The sequence below is a fragment of the Merops nubicus genome, unplaced genomic scaffold (genome assembly GCF_000691845.1).
Source record: "Merops nubicus isolate BGI_N331 unplaced genomic scaffold, ASM69184v1 scaffold27514, whole genome shotgun sequence".
NCBI lineage: Eukaryota > Metazoa > Chordata > Aves > Coraciiformes > Meropidae > Merops > Merops nubicus.
Genome location: NW_008605324.1, coordinates 1 through 12,048, shown reverse-complemented (window position 1 = coordinate 12,048; position 12,048 = coordinate 1). Strand labels below are relative to the sequence as shown.

Here is a 12,048-nt window from a genome sequence, read left to right as displayed (position 1 = left end):
GGGAAAGGGCCCCTGTGGAAAATGGGTATGTTGGGGGGACAGGGCAGGGCAGGTTTGCTGGCACAGTTTGGTGTGGGTCTGTGTGTGGGGTGTGTGGCCGTGTGGTGTCAGTGACCTGCTGGGCAAGTTTTAGGGTAAAATCCCCTAGAAGTTGGAGCAGCCCCTTTTCAGATGGAGTTTGAGAGCAGTGACTGTTTGACTTGTTCATTAGCTGTCAGGAGCAGGCTTTTGACAGCAGCCTTTGCATGTCTGGAAGGAGGGAGAAGCTGATGCTGCTGGTGCCTGGGCAGTGCTGGTTGTACACATGAACTACAGCTGCAAACTCACTAATCTGCTGGGTGAGCTATGAAGGAATCACATTCTTCCAGCATGTGGATTTTAACCAAAGTAGCAATGTGCAGCTGGCTTAGAGAGGAAAAGTTCACAGCAGCTATTTTTAGGTGTCTAATTTAGATGTTCTGGATCTCTTTGCATTCTCCATTACCTAAGCAGAGAGCCCAGACATTGATATGGGTGTCAGTCAGAAGTACCTCATGGGTCTTTTGTGGGATTAAATGAGTTTGCAGGTGTAAGCTTGCTCCCATCTCAGAACCCTAACAAATCTTAGTCTCTGTCACCCTGTCCTCCTTTGCCCCCCCAGTGTGACTAGCCCCAGGAGGCTTTGTAGGTTAGAGAACTTCAGGAGAACTGTGGCAGGAGGTTTGTGATACAGGGAGGTTAATAATCAGCAGGGCTGTTAAGAGGCTTAGGGCACTTACGCTGGATTTTGAAGCATCCTGAGCCACTGAGAAAGGTTTCCACTGCACTGTTAGAAAGGTGGGTATTTGTAGCCTTCTAATGTGTTGGGAGGGTGTTTACGACCCATGGAAGTACTTAGTGCTTTTAAATTTGGGGATTCTACAGAACCATGGTTTAGTGGCCAGCAACCCTTTTAATATACTAGCTCTGAAAACAGGCAGGAGTCTCCTGCTCTGCGTGTGGGCTGTGACTGAGGCAGAGCTCCTTCCCAAAAGTGAGGCCAGGGATGGATTTTTCATGTCTGGAAGGAAGTGCTGCCAGGCTGGTGCCCTCTGTGAAGCCACAGCTCTCACTGCTCCCCATGGGGAGCAGGAGGAGAGCTCCCAGGGCTGCTCCCCAGCAGGGCCCTGGCCACAGCAGGGTTTTCTCAAGTTTTAAGCTGACTTGGAAATAGCAAATGTAGCTGGGTAATGTCTGTTGAGCAGAACAGAGTGATTGGTTTGGAATGACTTCTGCACTTTATCTCTAGTCTTAAATGTTTTCTGATTTTCCTGCTTTGAGGCAGTACAGTGCTGAGGGTACCAGGTGTTGTCTGGGGACTGATATGCTCCAAGTAAACATGCCCATAGAGAAAACTGGGTTTAAATTCAGACTTTTGTACATTAAAAAAGTATAGTGCTCTTAAAAGAAATCAAATTGATTCATGTGCATCATTTAGGATGCTTCGTGTGCATCCTAAAGCAAAAATGGAACACAGGGTAGTTTGAGCAGATAATTCAGTGAATCCTGTGATAGTTGTGCATGGGAGAAATCAGTAATATCTTCTTCCCTTTGTGAAACTAAGTGGAAAGTGGGTTTGTGACCTTGAAGTAATGGGGCATGTTGAGGAGTCACTTGTTTCTGTTGGGATGTTTGCTGGTGTCTCAGGGTAAGGATGATCTGTGCTGGGATAGCTTTCAGAGGCTTGTGGTAGAAGAATATTAGTTTTGCTACTGATAAGCCTCTGTAACTCAGGGGCTGTTTAATGTTTGAGGAGAGTACTGGAAATGTCATAAACTCCCTCTCAGTCACTTTGCTAATTGCTTACCTCACCAGTTCTGCTCTCACTTCAAAACTTTCCCATAGTGTTTCTGCAGGTTCAAATAAGAGTGGGGCAGTAGTGAAAGGAATTTAGAAGACAGCACATCAAAATCAGTCCAGGAAAGCAGTTTTGTTCTAGTCTCCAAATTTGAACTCCAAAACTAATTAGCATCATATACTTCAAACTTTACAGCTTTTATCCCTGCATCATCTGATGAAATATTTGCCTGGCTAGCAGCAGTGTGGGTAAATGTTTACCTGCCATTGTACTCCAAGTGGTTTGTTGGCTTTGCTGCCATCTGCCTAAAGCCTGACAGACGTTTGTGTCCCGTATCTCTCTGCCCCTTGGTTAGGATGGTTCAGTGGCAATTGCTTCTTTATTGCCACCTCCCAGGTGTAATTAGGGCCTGCAGCAGTGAATAAATACTGGCTGTTCCAAGGTGCAGTCCCAAGGGCACTGGAGGCAGGATAATCTGGAGGTGCTGAGGCTTCTCCTTGCCCTCCCGTCCCTGCAGCCACACTCCCCCCTGCCCCTCGTTTTTCACACGCTGGTGCCTCTGCACAGACCTGCCTCAGGCTGCTCAGCTGGACCCATTCCCTTTTCTGTTTGGTCTTTCCCCCTTTGGCAGCGGGGGAAGCCCAGCTGAGGCTCCTGAAGGACCTCTGAAAGCTGGGCATGGGGGCAGGGAAGCATGGCTTGGGCTGGCACAGGGCTGGTTCCTGCTGCTGGGGCACCTCGGGTACGTCAGCACGTGCTGCCCACGGGCAGCACACCCAGCTGGGCTCTGGAAGCCACGGGCCTTCCCTGGTGTGATCAAAGGCCTCAGAAGCTGAAAACAGAGAAGTGTCTTAGACTGGCAATAAAACCTTGTCAGACTTTTAAAACAGGGCTTCATTTCTGGATGGTGCTGATGTAACTCAAGTTGTGTTGTTGCTTTAATACAAGTTGTAATTTTGTGTTGATTTGCTTCACACCTTACAGTGCTATTTTATTTCTGTTCTGTTTGCAGCTGATATTATTTCAACAGTTGAATTTAATTACTCTGGTGATCTTCTTGCAACAGGAGACAAAGGTGGCAGAGTGGTTATATTTCAAAGGGAACAAGAGGTCAGTGACTTGAAAAACAAAAGTGCTCTTCCTACACTGCTCTTGTGTTGCACGGTCTCGTGTTGTCTTTTCATGCCTGAGGTTTAAATGTCTGGATAGTTTTCTCAGAAAGCCTCAGGTTAGTCACACTCCTAGATATCTGCCCTGTGCTGAACGTGGTAGGTTAGTTTGGTGGTGGTCTCCCCTTCCCTGAAAATAAAGTCCCAAAAATACAACTGAGTTCTTTACATATGCTCAGAGTTCTTTATGTATGTACCTGGTATGCTCAGTACCATCTTTGGGAAGTGGCTTTGGACTTTCTCCTGAACTTTACACTTGGTCAGGTTGTTTTAAGGCAAAGGGTAATGCTTTTGAAGAGAAGGTAAGAAAAGTTTACTGATAAGGATATGAGTTAAGCTGCAAGGACAACAGGATAAGATGGTTCAAAAACTGAATTAAGCATCTGATGTGTTCTGGAGTCTTGTGAATCAAAACCAGTGGGAACAGCTACTTCTCCAGAAACACCTGAGCATTTTCAGTTCAGGAAGGAAACTCTGAGCTTCAGTGTGGGCAAACTGTCCCCCCTAGAGCTGTGCAGCTTCTCAGCTGTCCCCTCACAGTGGCCTTCAGCTGTGTGCAGTGCTGTGACACTGCATCCCTCCAGCAGTGCAGGTCCACCCCTGAGCTTAGCCCTGGCAAATGGGGTACTGCAGAAGGCACTAAATGCTGAAAATTGGCTGTCACACCTTTCATGTCTGGGAGAAGGCTGGAATTGTGTTCTTTAAAGTCAGTATTCCACATGGCAACTCCCACCCTCTCCCCACCACCCGACAGCACATTCCTCCTTCCCTTTGGAGAGCTGCTGAGAATTTAAGCCTTTAGTTCTGAGCCTTCTCCTGGATCAAAAGTACCCAAATTGATCATGACAGTTTAATTTGGACCATTTGTGCACGAGGTACACACACCTTCAGGTGCTGTGGGTTTTTTTTTGTACACACCTTCAGGTGCTGTGGGTTTTTTGGCAGAATCCCACTGGTTTTGTGTGGCTGTAACAGAGCTCGGTTCACACACAGCCCCCCAGTATTTTGCTTTCCATCCTCCCTGTGGGGCTGTTTATGGAGCACCTTACCAGAGGTGACCTCCCAGGTCTGCTGTGGGTGTTTTGTGAGGCAGTGAAACGCAGACACTGCTGCTGAGAAAGCTGCTGCCATGTTACACCCCTCCCCATGGACAGCTCCTGGCTCATCCATCCTTCACCCTGCCGTGGGCTGACCCGAGGGCTGGAGCCACCCAGGCCAGAGGTGTCCACCTGCTTCCCTGGGGCCTGCCTGGAGTGGGACTGTTACTGGTTGGCTTTCAGCTGCCAGTGCTCATTCTGTAAGTCAAAACCCAGCTGTCACTTCCTCATAGTGTAAGACAAAAGAAACTAAACCCAAGTCAGACTCTTCTAGAGGAGTGTTGACCTGTCACTGGGACTAGGGGTCCCTTCTCCTATGTGCCAAATGGCCCAATTTCTGGAGTGGAGGAAAAGAATCTAAACTAAGTATTTAATACTGGAGCCTTAAGAAAATCTTACAACCAGTATTTTTAAAGAGTGGATTTTAGGCTAGGTTGGTAACAACTTGGGATAGTTACAAGGTTTCCCACACAGTTTGGTTTGGGAGGGTGGGTGAAATGCTGTGCAGGGTGTCCTGAACTCGTATGACACTGGCTCCAAGCAGCTGAGTATTCCCAGCAGCTGTGAGTCCAGGGTGAGGCCGCTGCCTGCTGCCAGCCAGGGCAGCTCAGATGGCCAGGGGGGAATGCAGGTAGCTGCCCTCCAGAGTGCTGGTCGAGAGGGCCCTGTCCACATTGCTTAGCAGTTAAATGACAAGGAGAATAATGTTGAGTCCCTGAGTTAGTTAGAGCTCCATGCTCGTGAGCCAGCGCAGGGGAAAGGCCCGAGCTGAAGTAGCCCCACCAAAGCCACCAAGGGAAGAGGTGTCAGAGCAGAGGTTGGCCTGGTGGCCTCCAGGGACAGGAGTCACTGCTGGCTTTTCCAGGGCAGGCTCTTCCCAGGGCCTGGCAGGGCAGCTCAGCAGGCCCCCAGCAGCACGCTGGAGAAGCCTGGGAGCTGTTTGTCTCACGCCTGGGACTGGGGTCAGGGGGTGCTCCCATCCTCAGTCACTGGGCCTCACTCCACAGCTCCCAGGTGAGGGTCGTGCCTGTAGCCCTGTGAGGGGAGGATCCAGCAGCGTGTTTGTGGAAGCCTTTGGTACATCATGATGAGCACTGTGGAGCAGTTTGTGGCAACTCCAGCCTCCAGGCCTTTAGTAGCAGCTGAAGAAGGCACTGGAAGCCTGGGGAGCAGCCGTGCTCTCTGAACTGCCTCCCTGTGCTGTGTCCTGGAACCCCTGGGTACACAGTGCAGTTTTGAGGAGGAGGTCTGGGCACTGCATTGCTGCTGGACTGGGTGGGGTATCACAGAGCAACAATGCCAGATTCATCAGGGTCTGTTGTTAAAAGCTGACTTTGGGGCTGACAGTTTCTAGCCGTTAGTTTGTCCATACCATTCCTAATCAAACCAGTAACACCAGCTCCAAAACATGTTGTTTCCTTACAGAGCAAAAGCCGTCCTCATTCCAGGGGAGAATACAATGTTTACAGTACCTTTCAGAGTCACGAACCTGAGTTTGACTACTTGAAAAGTCTAGAAATTGAGGAAAAAATTAATAAAATTAGGTGGTTACCACAACAGAATGCTGCTCATTTCCTGCTGTCTACAAATGGTAAGGACACTTCATTTTTGCACAAAGAACTTCTTATGTCATTTGAATGTTCTCTCACCTGTGATCCACGTGTGGGTTTTGATTTGGTTGGTTGGTTTGGGTTTTGTGTTTTCTTTTTCCTGGAGTGTCTTGGGGTTGTTTTAATGACTTTTCTAATTCTGTGTAAAATATGTTTTGCTGTGTGAATGACCAGTTATGACTATAAGGAGGGATGGGTGGCAGCAGAAGAGGCAGAGCCCAGCTCTGTGCCCATGCCAGAGACCTGCCTGCCCTGCCACTGCTCTCTGGCTTGTCTCAGTGGGTTCCCAGTGTGCTGAGCTGCTGCAGAAGTCTGAGTTTGACTCAATCCTCCTCCTCTTGAAATCTGACTTTTTGTGATCCGACGTGAATTTGTAATAAAAACGTTTGAAATTGAAACCCTGTGGTTACAATGCTCTCTTTGCTTTTCCAACACCAAAACGTCACGTGTGCTTTGAAAAGCAACTGTTTAAAAGCTACCAGTCGTTCTGGGAGGGACCTATTTATACCATGTTCACTGTCTACATGAGGGCACATACAGGCAGCACAGAAATTCCAAGCTGGAAATCACAAGTTTTCACACACTAGTTTTGTTTTGTTTTTTAAAATTTCTTGCAGTATTTTAGTACCAAGTCTGTGTGAGTATTAGGTCTGTTTCATTCTGAGGCATCGTGGAGCAAGCTGTAAATGTAAATGCAGAACTGTGCAGGGGAAAACTTGCTCTTCTTGTCCAGGCAATACACTTGTTCCCAAGGGTTTGGATCACTTTTTGCCTTGTGCTTCAGTGACTTTATGTACAGGCTGATACACTCCCTACTATATGAAACTTTAAAAGAGGGAGTGGCTTCTGTCCACTGGACCTGGAAATCAGAATTATCTCACTTTGATACAAGTCTGACTAACGTAAAGCGGTCTCGAAACCATGTCATCTGAGATGCTCTAAAGCTGCACAGCAGTCTGGGGAGGAGAGATGTGTTTGCACTTAGCTAAGGACTCACTCTTGGAGTGGACTTCTTCCCTTGGAAAGGCTTCCCCTGGCAGGACCTGGGAGGTACCTGCCCCTGGACACAGAACCCCCATCACAGACAAGTGCTGCTCTCGCTCACTGCCTCTGGCTGCCTCTGAGCAGGCACCTGGGACAGCCTGGGTTTCCTCCAGGTGCTCAGTGTAAGGAATTCATGGGCTTGTTGGGTCTCTCCCCTGGCTTTTGTGCATGAAGAACAGTTTAGCCAGTCACAGGGGCTTCCTGGCCCAGGCTGGTAGGTGGTGTGGAGCCCTTGTGGGGCTCAGCTCGGCGGGTGACACGCAGGGGCCCTCGCTGCTCGGGCAGGAGCTGCTGTGTCAGACAGCATCACACTGGAGCTCAAAGGAATCTGGCTTTTTTCCTCTCCATTTACTGTTTTTTTCACGCATTTCCCATCCAGACCCTCCAAGCACATGTGTCTGGTGTACTGTTTGTTCTCCATGTGTCAGTCCTGCTGCACAGCCTGGCTGCAGGCAGAGCACCCGCAGCCTGCGTGGTCTGGGCACTGCGCTGTCGTTCAGAGGGCTCCATCAGGGTCCCTCCTGCTGCAGGCAGTGGAAACCAGAGAGATAAATAATACCCACTCTGCTGACTCCATTATTGAGTGATTTTATTTTGAATTTAATTCATTCTCAAGCATGTGAATTTTTGGTTTTAGATAAAACTATTAAATTATGGAAAATAAGTGAAAGGGATAAAAGAGCCGAAGGTTATAATTTAAAAGATGAAGATGGAAGACTTAGGGATCCTTTCAGAATCACAGCACTACGGGTATGTTTCTGCTCTTTGACTTCAAATATCATTTTGCATGCACTTCTACCTTTGTAGTACCAAAGTTGCCAACTTGAAATGTGTAGATTAAAAATGATGTTTTGGTCAGGTCGTTACAAAAAATGAAAAACTCTTCATTGTGTGCAGATAGATACAGGTACAGCTGTTACCTGAGGGCCCTCTGGGAAACTCGAGGAAAACCTTCATGATTATAATGTATTGTGAGCATCCCAATAGTTTGTTAGGCTTTATTTTTAATCTTGGAACAGCATATTTTAAATGTCTAATCCATTTAAATGGGGGGAAGGGTGTAATTGTTTTCTAAGAGACAGCCTTCATCCACTTCAGTGTATCCAAATAGTAGAAAGATACACAGAGTTATTGACAGCAGTCAGATAGAGCTGGATTTTGTTACTCAGACCTGAAAGTACTGAGGTTTGGAGTGTCCCTGGCTGGGGCTGCACTGCCCTGTGCTCCATTCATCCAAAGCACAGGCTCATCCTGCTGTGTTCCTAGAGCAGCCTCGCTGAGCGTGGGGGGGAGCACAGGGGACAGGGCCATGGCTGAGCCCTGTACAGCATGCTGGCCACAGAGCATGGTGCTGTGGGGCCTGGCCCCTCACCACTGAGGCTCTGCCAGGTGCCCAGGGTAACCTCCATAACCCCAGTGCCCCGTGGGCACCGGTGGCTCAGGTCCTTCTGCTGGCCTCTCTGGGCTGGGGAAGATTCTGGCTTTCTTTGCATTGATAAGTATTTTTCTTTTTTTTCCCTCAATAGTGCTCAGATTTCATTTGTTTGATCTTTTTTCTAAGAACAAGACTCAAAAATGGAAATGTGGTGCTGGGCATTCCATGGCTAGCGAGGTGGTGGTTTTGTTGGGCAAGTTCTGAGCATTTGTTAATGTCGTGTCAAATGTACACTTGAACAGCCTTGGCATTTTCTGCTTGCATAGTGATGTAGTGGTAGGGTTAGAGCTCCAAAGTTGGGATCATTTAGAGCAGGAGCTCAAGAAAGCAAATCACATGGGGCTGGGCTTTCTCTAGCTGGTTTTCTGAGTTGCTAGGATGAATAGGAATGGAACTGAGACTCTCTGCTTCCAAAGCCAGCACCATTCCTGACACCTGTAGGGACTGGACAGTTGCAGAGTTTTGTTGGGGTCTTTTTTCCTTGTTTTTGCCTAAATTAAATATTGAACCGAAGCTTTAGGTGTACACGAGCCTAACGTATAATCACATTTGGAAAGGAGATCTGCTTCCTCTGGAAAGTCTTTCTACTCAGCATGGAGGAGCCAGGATCTAATTGAGTATTCCAGTGAAAATACCTAAAACCAAGGAGTGATGATGCAATGCCTCAACCCAGTGGCTGGAACTAGGCACAGATGAAGTTTTGAGTTCTACAGCCTTGCCCTTACACAGGATAGACACTGTGGAGAGTCCAGACTGTGGCCTGGCCCTCTATGGGCTCTGTCACTGCAGGAGGGCATCAGCATCTGCTCTAAACCCTGCCATATGTGTAAGAACCATAAAGCTGAGTAGGGTGAGGCAGCAAAAAGCAAGAACCTCTCTCTTAAAAGCTAGTCTTCCAAATTTGCAGCTTTTCTGGGAGGGGAAGGTCGGGCTGAGCTGCAGACCTTGCAGAGCTGCGTCTGACACGAGACGATGAGGGACTCAGCCAAGGCTGAGCAGCCCCTGGCAGAGGGGAGAAAGCCTTGCCTGGAGTTACTGCCCTGTGTTGAAATGATCAGGTTTTAGAGATCTAGAGCACACCTGCCCTTGGACGTGGGCTTTCCTGGGCTTCGGCCTCCTGTTGGGGAAACAGAGTCCAGGTTTGTTTACAGAGGTAGGCGGGGGAGAAGCGGCACTTCAGAGCTGCAGCTTCAGAGCCCTGCATCCCGAGCTGCCCCTGCTGCTGCCCCCATGGGGCACTTCCCGTTTCACCACCAGGCAGCAACACGCACGTGGCGAGAGGGAAAGCTGCCTAATGAGAAGTCGTGGATAATTTTAATCATCCCAGTGTGATGCAAACAGACCGTGCGATACGACCACGGCGAAGGCAGCTGCAGGGCTCTTGGATTATTTGTTCCTTGTTCCAGGAAGACAGATTGTCTGGGCCACTGTCATAACTTTGTTCTTGGTGGGCTGATGTGAGTCAGGGAACCTTAACCTGTTGGTGCTGCTCAGAGAGCAGGTGGGGTCACCCTGAGATAGCCAGCTGGGGGAGCAGGGCGCCCCAGCCACACCCAGGTGAGGGGTTCCTCTGCAGGCGTGTTACCCCTCTCCCGGGCACCCCGCTGAGGCAGGGGTGCTGTAAGCACTTGTGTCAGAGGAGGCACCCCCAGCTCTCCCTGGGAGTACCCCTGAGTGCTGCTGGGCTGCTGCAGGAGGCCCTGCCCCTCCTGCTGTTGGTGGAGTGCGAGGTCAGGGCTGGTTGTCACTCCCCTGGCTCAGTGGATTTGGAAGGTGCCTGGTCACTAAATCAAAGCAGAGAACTGTGGCGTGCAATTAATTAATCTCTTCTGAAACAGGAATCAGTTTAATGCCAAAATTGACTGTTCTTTCTCGTGTTTCAGGTGCCAATATTGAAACCCATGGACCTAATGGTAGAAGCAAGTCCCAGAAGGATATTTGCAAATGCACACACTTACCACATAAACTCTATTTCAGTAAATAGTGATCATGAAACGTACCTTTCTGCAGACGACCTAAGGATTAACCTATGGCATTTAGAAATCACAGATAGAAGTTTTAGTATCCTTGCTTTGTTCTCCCTGGACGGTGGGGCACAGCTAAGTTGTGTATGCTTAAGAGGATCACTGTAATTTTACTAATTAGAGTAGGATTTTGACTGTGGGGATTAAAATAGAGGATTTTAAAGCCTAGAGTCTAATTTGGTGAAAACGGGCCTTAGGATGCTCTCATTCACTCCAGAGCACAGGAGTCCTTCCAACAGAAAGCTGCCAGTAGGAATAGCAACGTTTGATTTCTAAAATGGATTTGAGGAATTTTGGAAATGCCCTTTATTTGTGGAGATCAGTTGAAAGATTTCAAAAGTAGATCCTTTGTTACTGTCGATGCTTCTTTCCAAAGTTCAAGGTCTCTTCACTGAGTGACACTTCTCTTAAGGAAAACCATTTTTTTTAATGTCAAATGATATTGACTGCAGAAATAAGTTTTGAATCTTTTTGCAAGCCTGTGTATCCAGAACTCATACTGTCTGACACCGACAAATCTGCAATAAGGTAAAAGTGGTGGAAATACACAATATTAAAATAGGCAAATTGTTAAAGCTTTAGGTAAACAGATGGAGCCTGTTCAGTGTTCTGTGGGAAGCATGACGGAGGAGGCCTGAGAGGAGTCTGAGATCATGCCCAGCACCTGCTAAAGTTCATTTGGAGGGTCCAGGGGCTGGTTTTTGTTTTTACAGCTCGGGTCACGTTGCTTTGTGTAGGTGCACAGGGTGTAAACTCAGCTCCCAGGGCGTTTCCCTCAGGGTGGCCATGGGGTGTCTGGGGAAGCGTTACGTGCCTTTACGAGAGCGCCCAGACATCGTGGACATCAAGCCAGCCAACATGGAGGAGCTGACGGAGGTGATCACGGCGGCGGAGTTCCACCCGCACCACTGCCACGTGCTGGTGTACAGCAGCAGCAAGGGCACCGTGCGGCTCTGCGACATGCGCTCCGCCGCGCTCTGCGACCGCCACGCCAAGTGTGAGTCGGGCCCCGGCCCTCCGTGTGCCACGGGCTGATGGCAGCCAGAGCCCCTGGCGCCAGCGAGACCTCTCTCCTGGTCCCACTGCTCCCCAAAGGCACCTGCTCAGCCAGCGCCAGCTCGGGCAGCTCGGTCGCCTCTGTGCGTGAGGGGCTGGGCTGGTGCTCCCAGAGCCCGTGCACCGGCTGCCTGGGGTGCACCGGCTGCCTGGGTGCAGCTCCCAGGGTAGAGGTGATCCTCAGGAGCGTGTGCTGTGCCTGCCGCCCGCCCCGGGGGTGCAAGGTGAACGCTCTGTGCTCTGCTGAGCCCTGTAGGTGAGGAGGGCTTTGCTCAAGTCGTGGGGATGGCTGCCTGGGCCTCCACGCTGCTCTGACAGCTGTGGGTTACAAATACAGGTAGCACTGCTCGCCCCGTGGGTGACCTACTGGTGCTGTGCCCCAGTTGTGAACACTTGGAGACAGGCACATGGAAATCTGATGACTAAGAGCATAACAGTGTTTAAAATGAGATGATTTCTCAAAAGTATTAACAGTGATTTTCTGTAAAAAGAGGCTAGTACGTTTGATTTAAAATTTCCTAAGTACCGAAAAATGTTCCAAGCTGTAAAACTTGCTGTTGGTTTCTTTTGGAATTCTCTTCTCTGCAGTTTTTGAAGAACCTGAAGATCCTAGCAGCAGGTCGTTTTTTTCAGAAATAATTTCATCGATCTCTGATGTCAAATTCAGCCACAGTGGCCGATACATGATGACCAGAGACTACCTGTCTGTGAAAGTCTGGGACCTCAACATGGAGAACAGGCCCGTGGAGACATACCAAGTAGGGTGCTCGGTTGCCTTACACCTCCCTCCCCTTGTC

The 12,048-nt window shown here is 49.1% G+C and overlaps 1 protein-coding gene across 1 annotated transcript; it reads left to right on the top strand.

Moving 5' to 3' along the window:
• Positions 1 to 269: 269 nt before the first annotated feature.
• Positions 270 to 12,009, top strand: LOC103771988 (serine/threonine-protein phosphatase 2A 55 kDa regulatory subunit B delta isoform; the record flags this gene model as incomplete). The annotated part of the gene is made up of 7 exons (XM_008939308.1): positions 270 to 291; positions 2,829 to 2,926; positions 5,508 to 5,673; positions 7,374 to 7,486; positions 10,055 to 10,232; positions 11,028 to 11,192; positions 11,840 to 12,009. Coding segments are annotated over exons 1-7 (912 nt in total), but the record flags the coding sequence as incomplete, so codon positions are not given.
• Between the last annotated feature and the right edge of the window lie 39 nt (positions 12,010 to 12,048).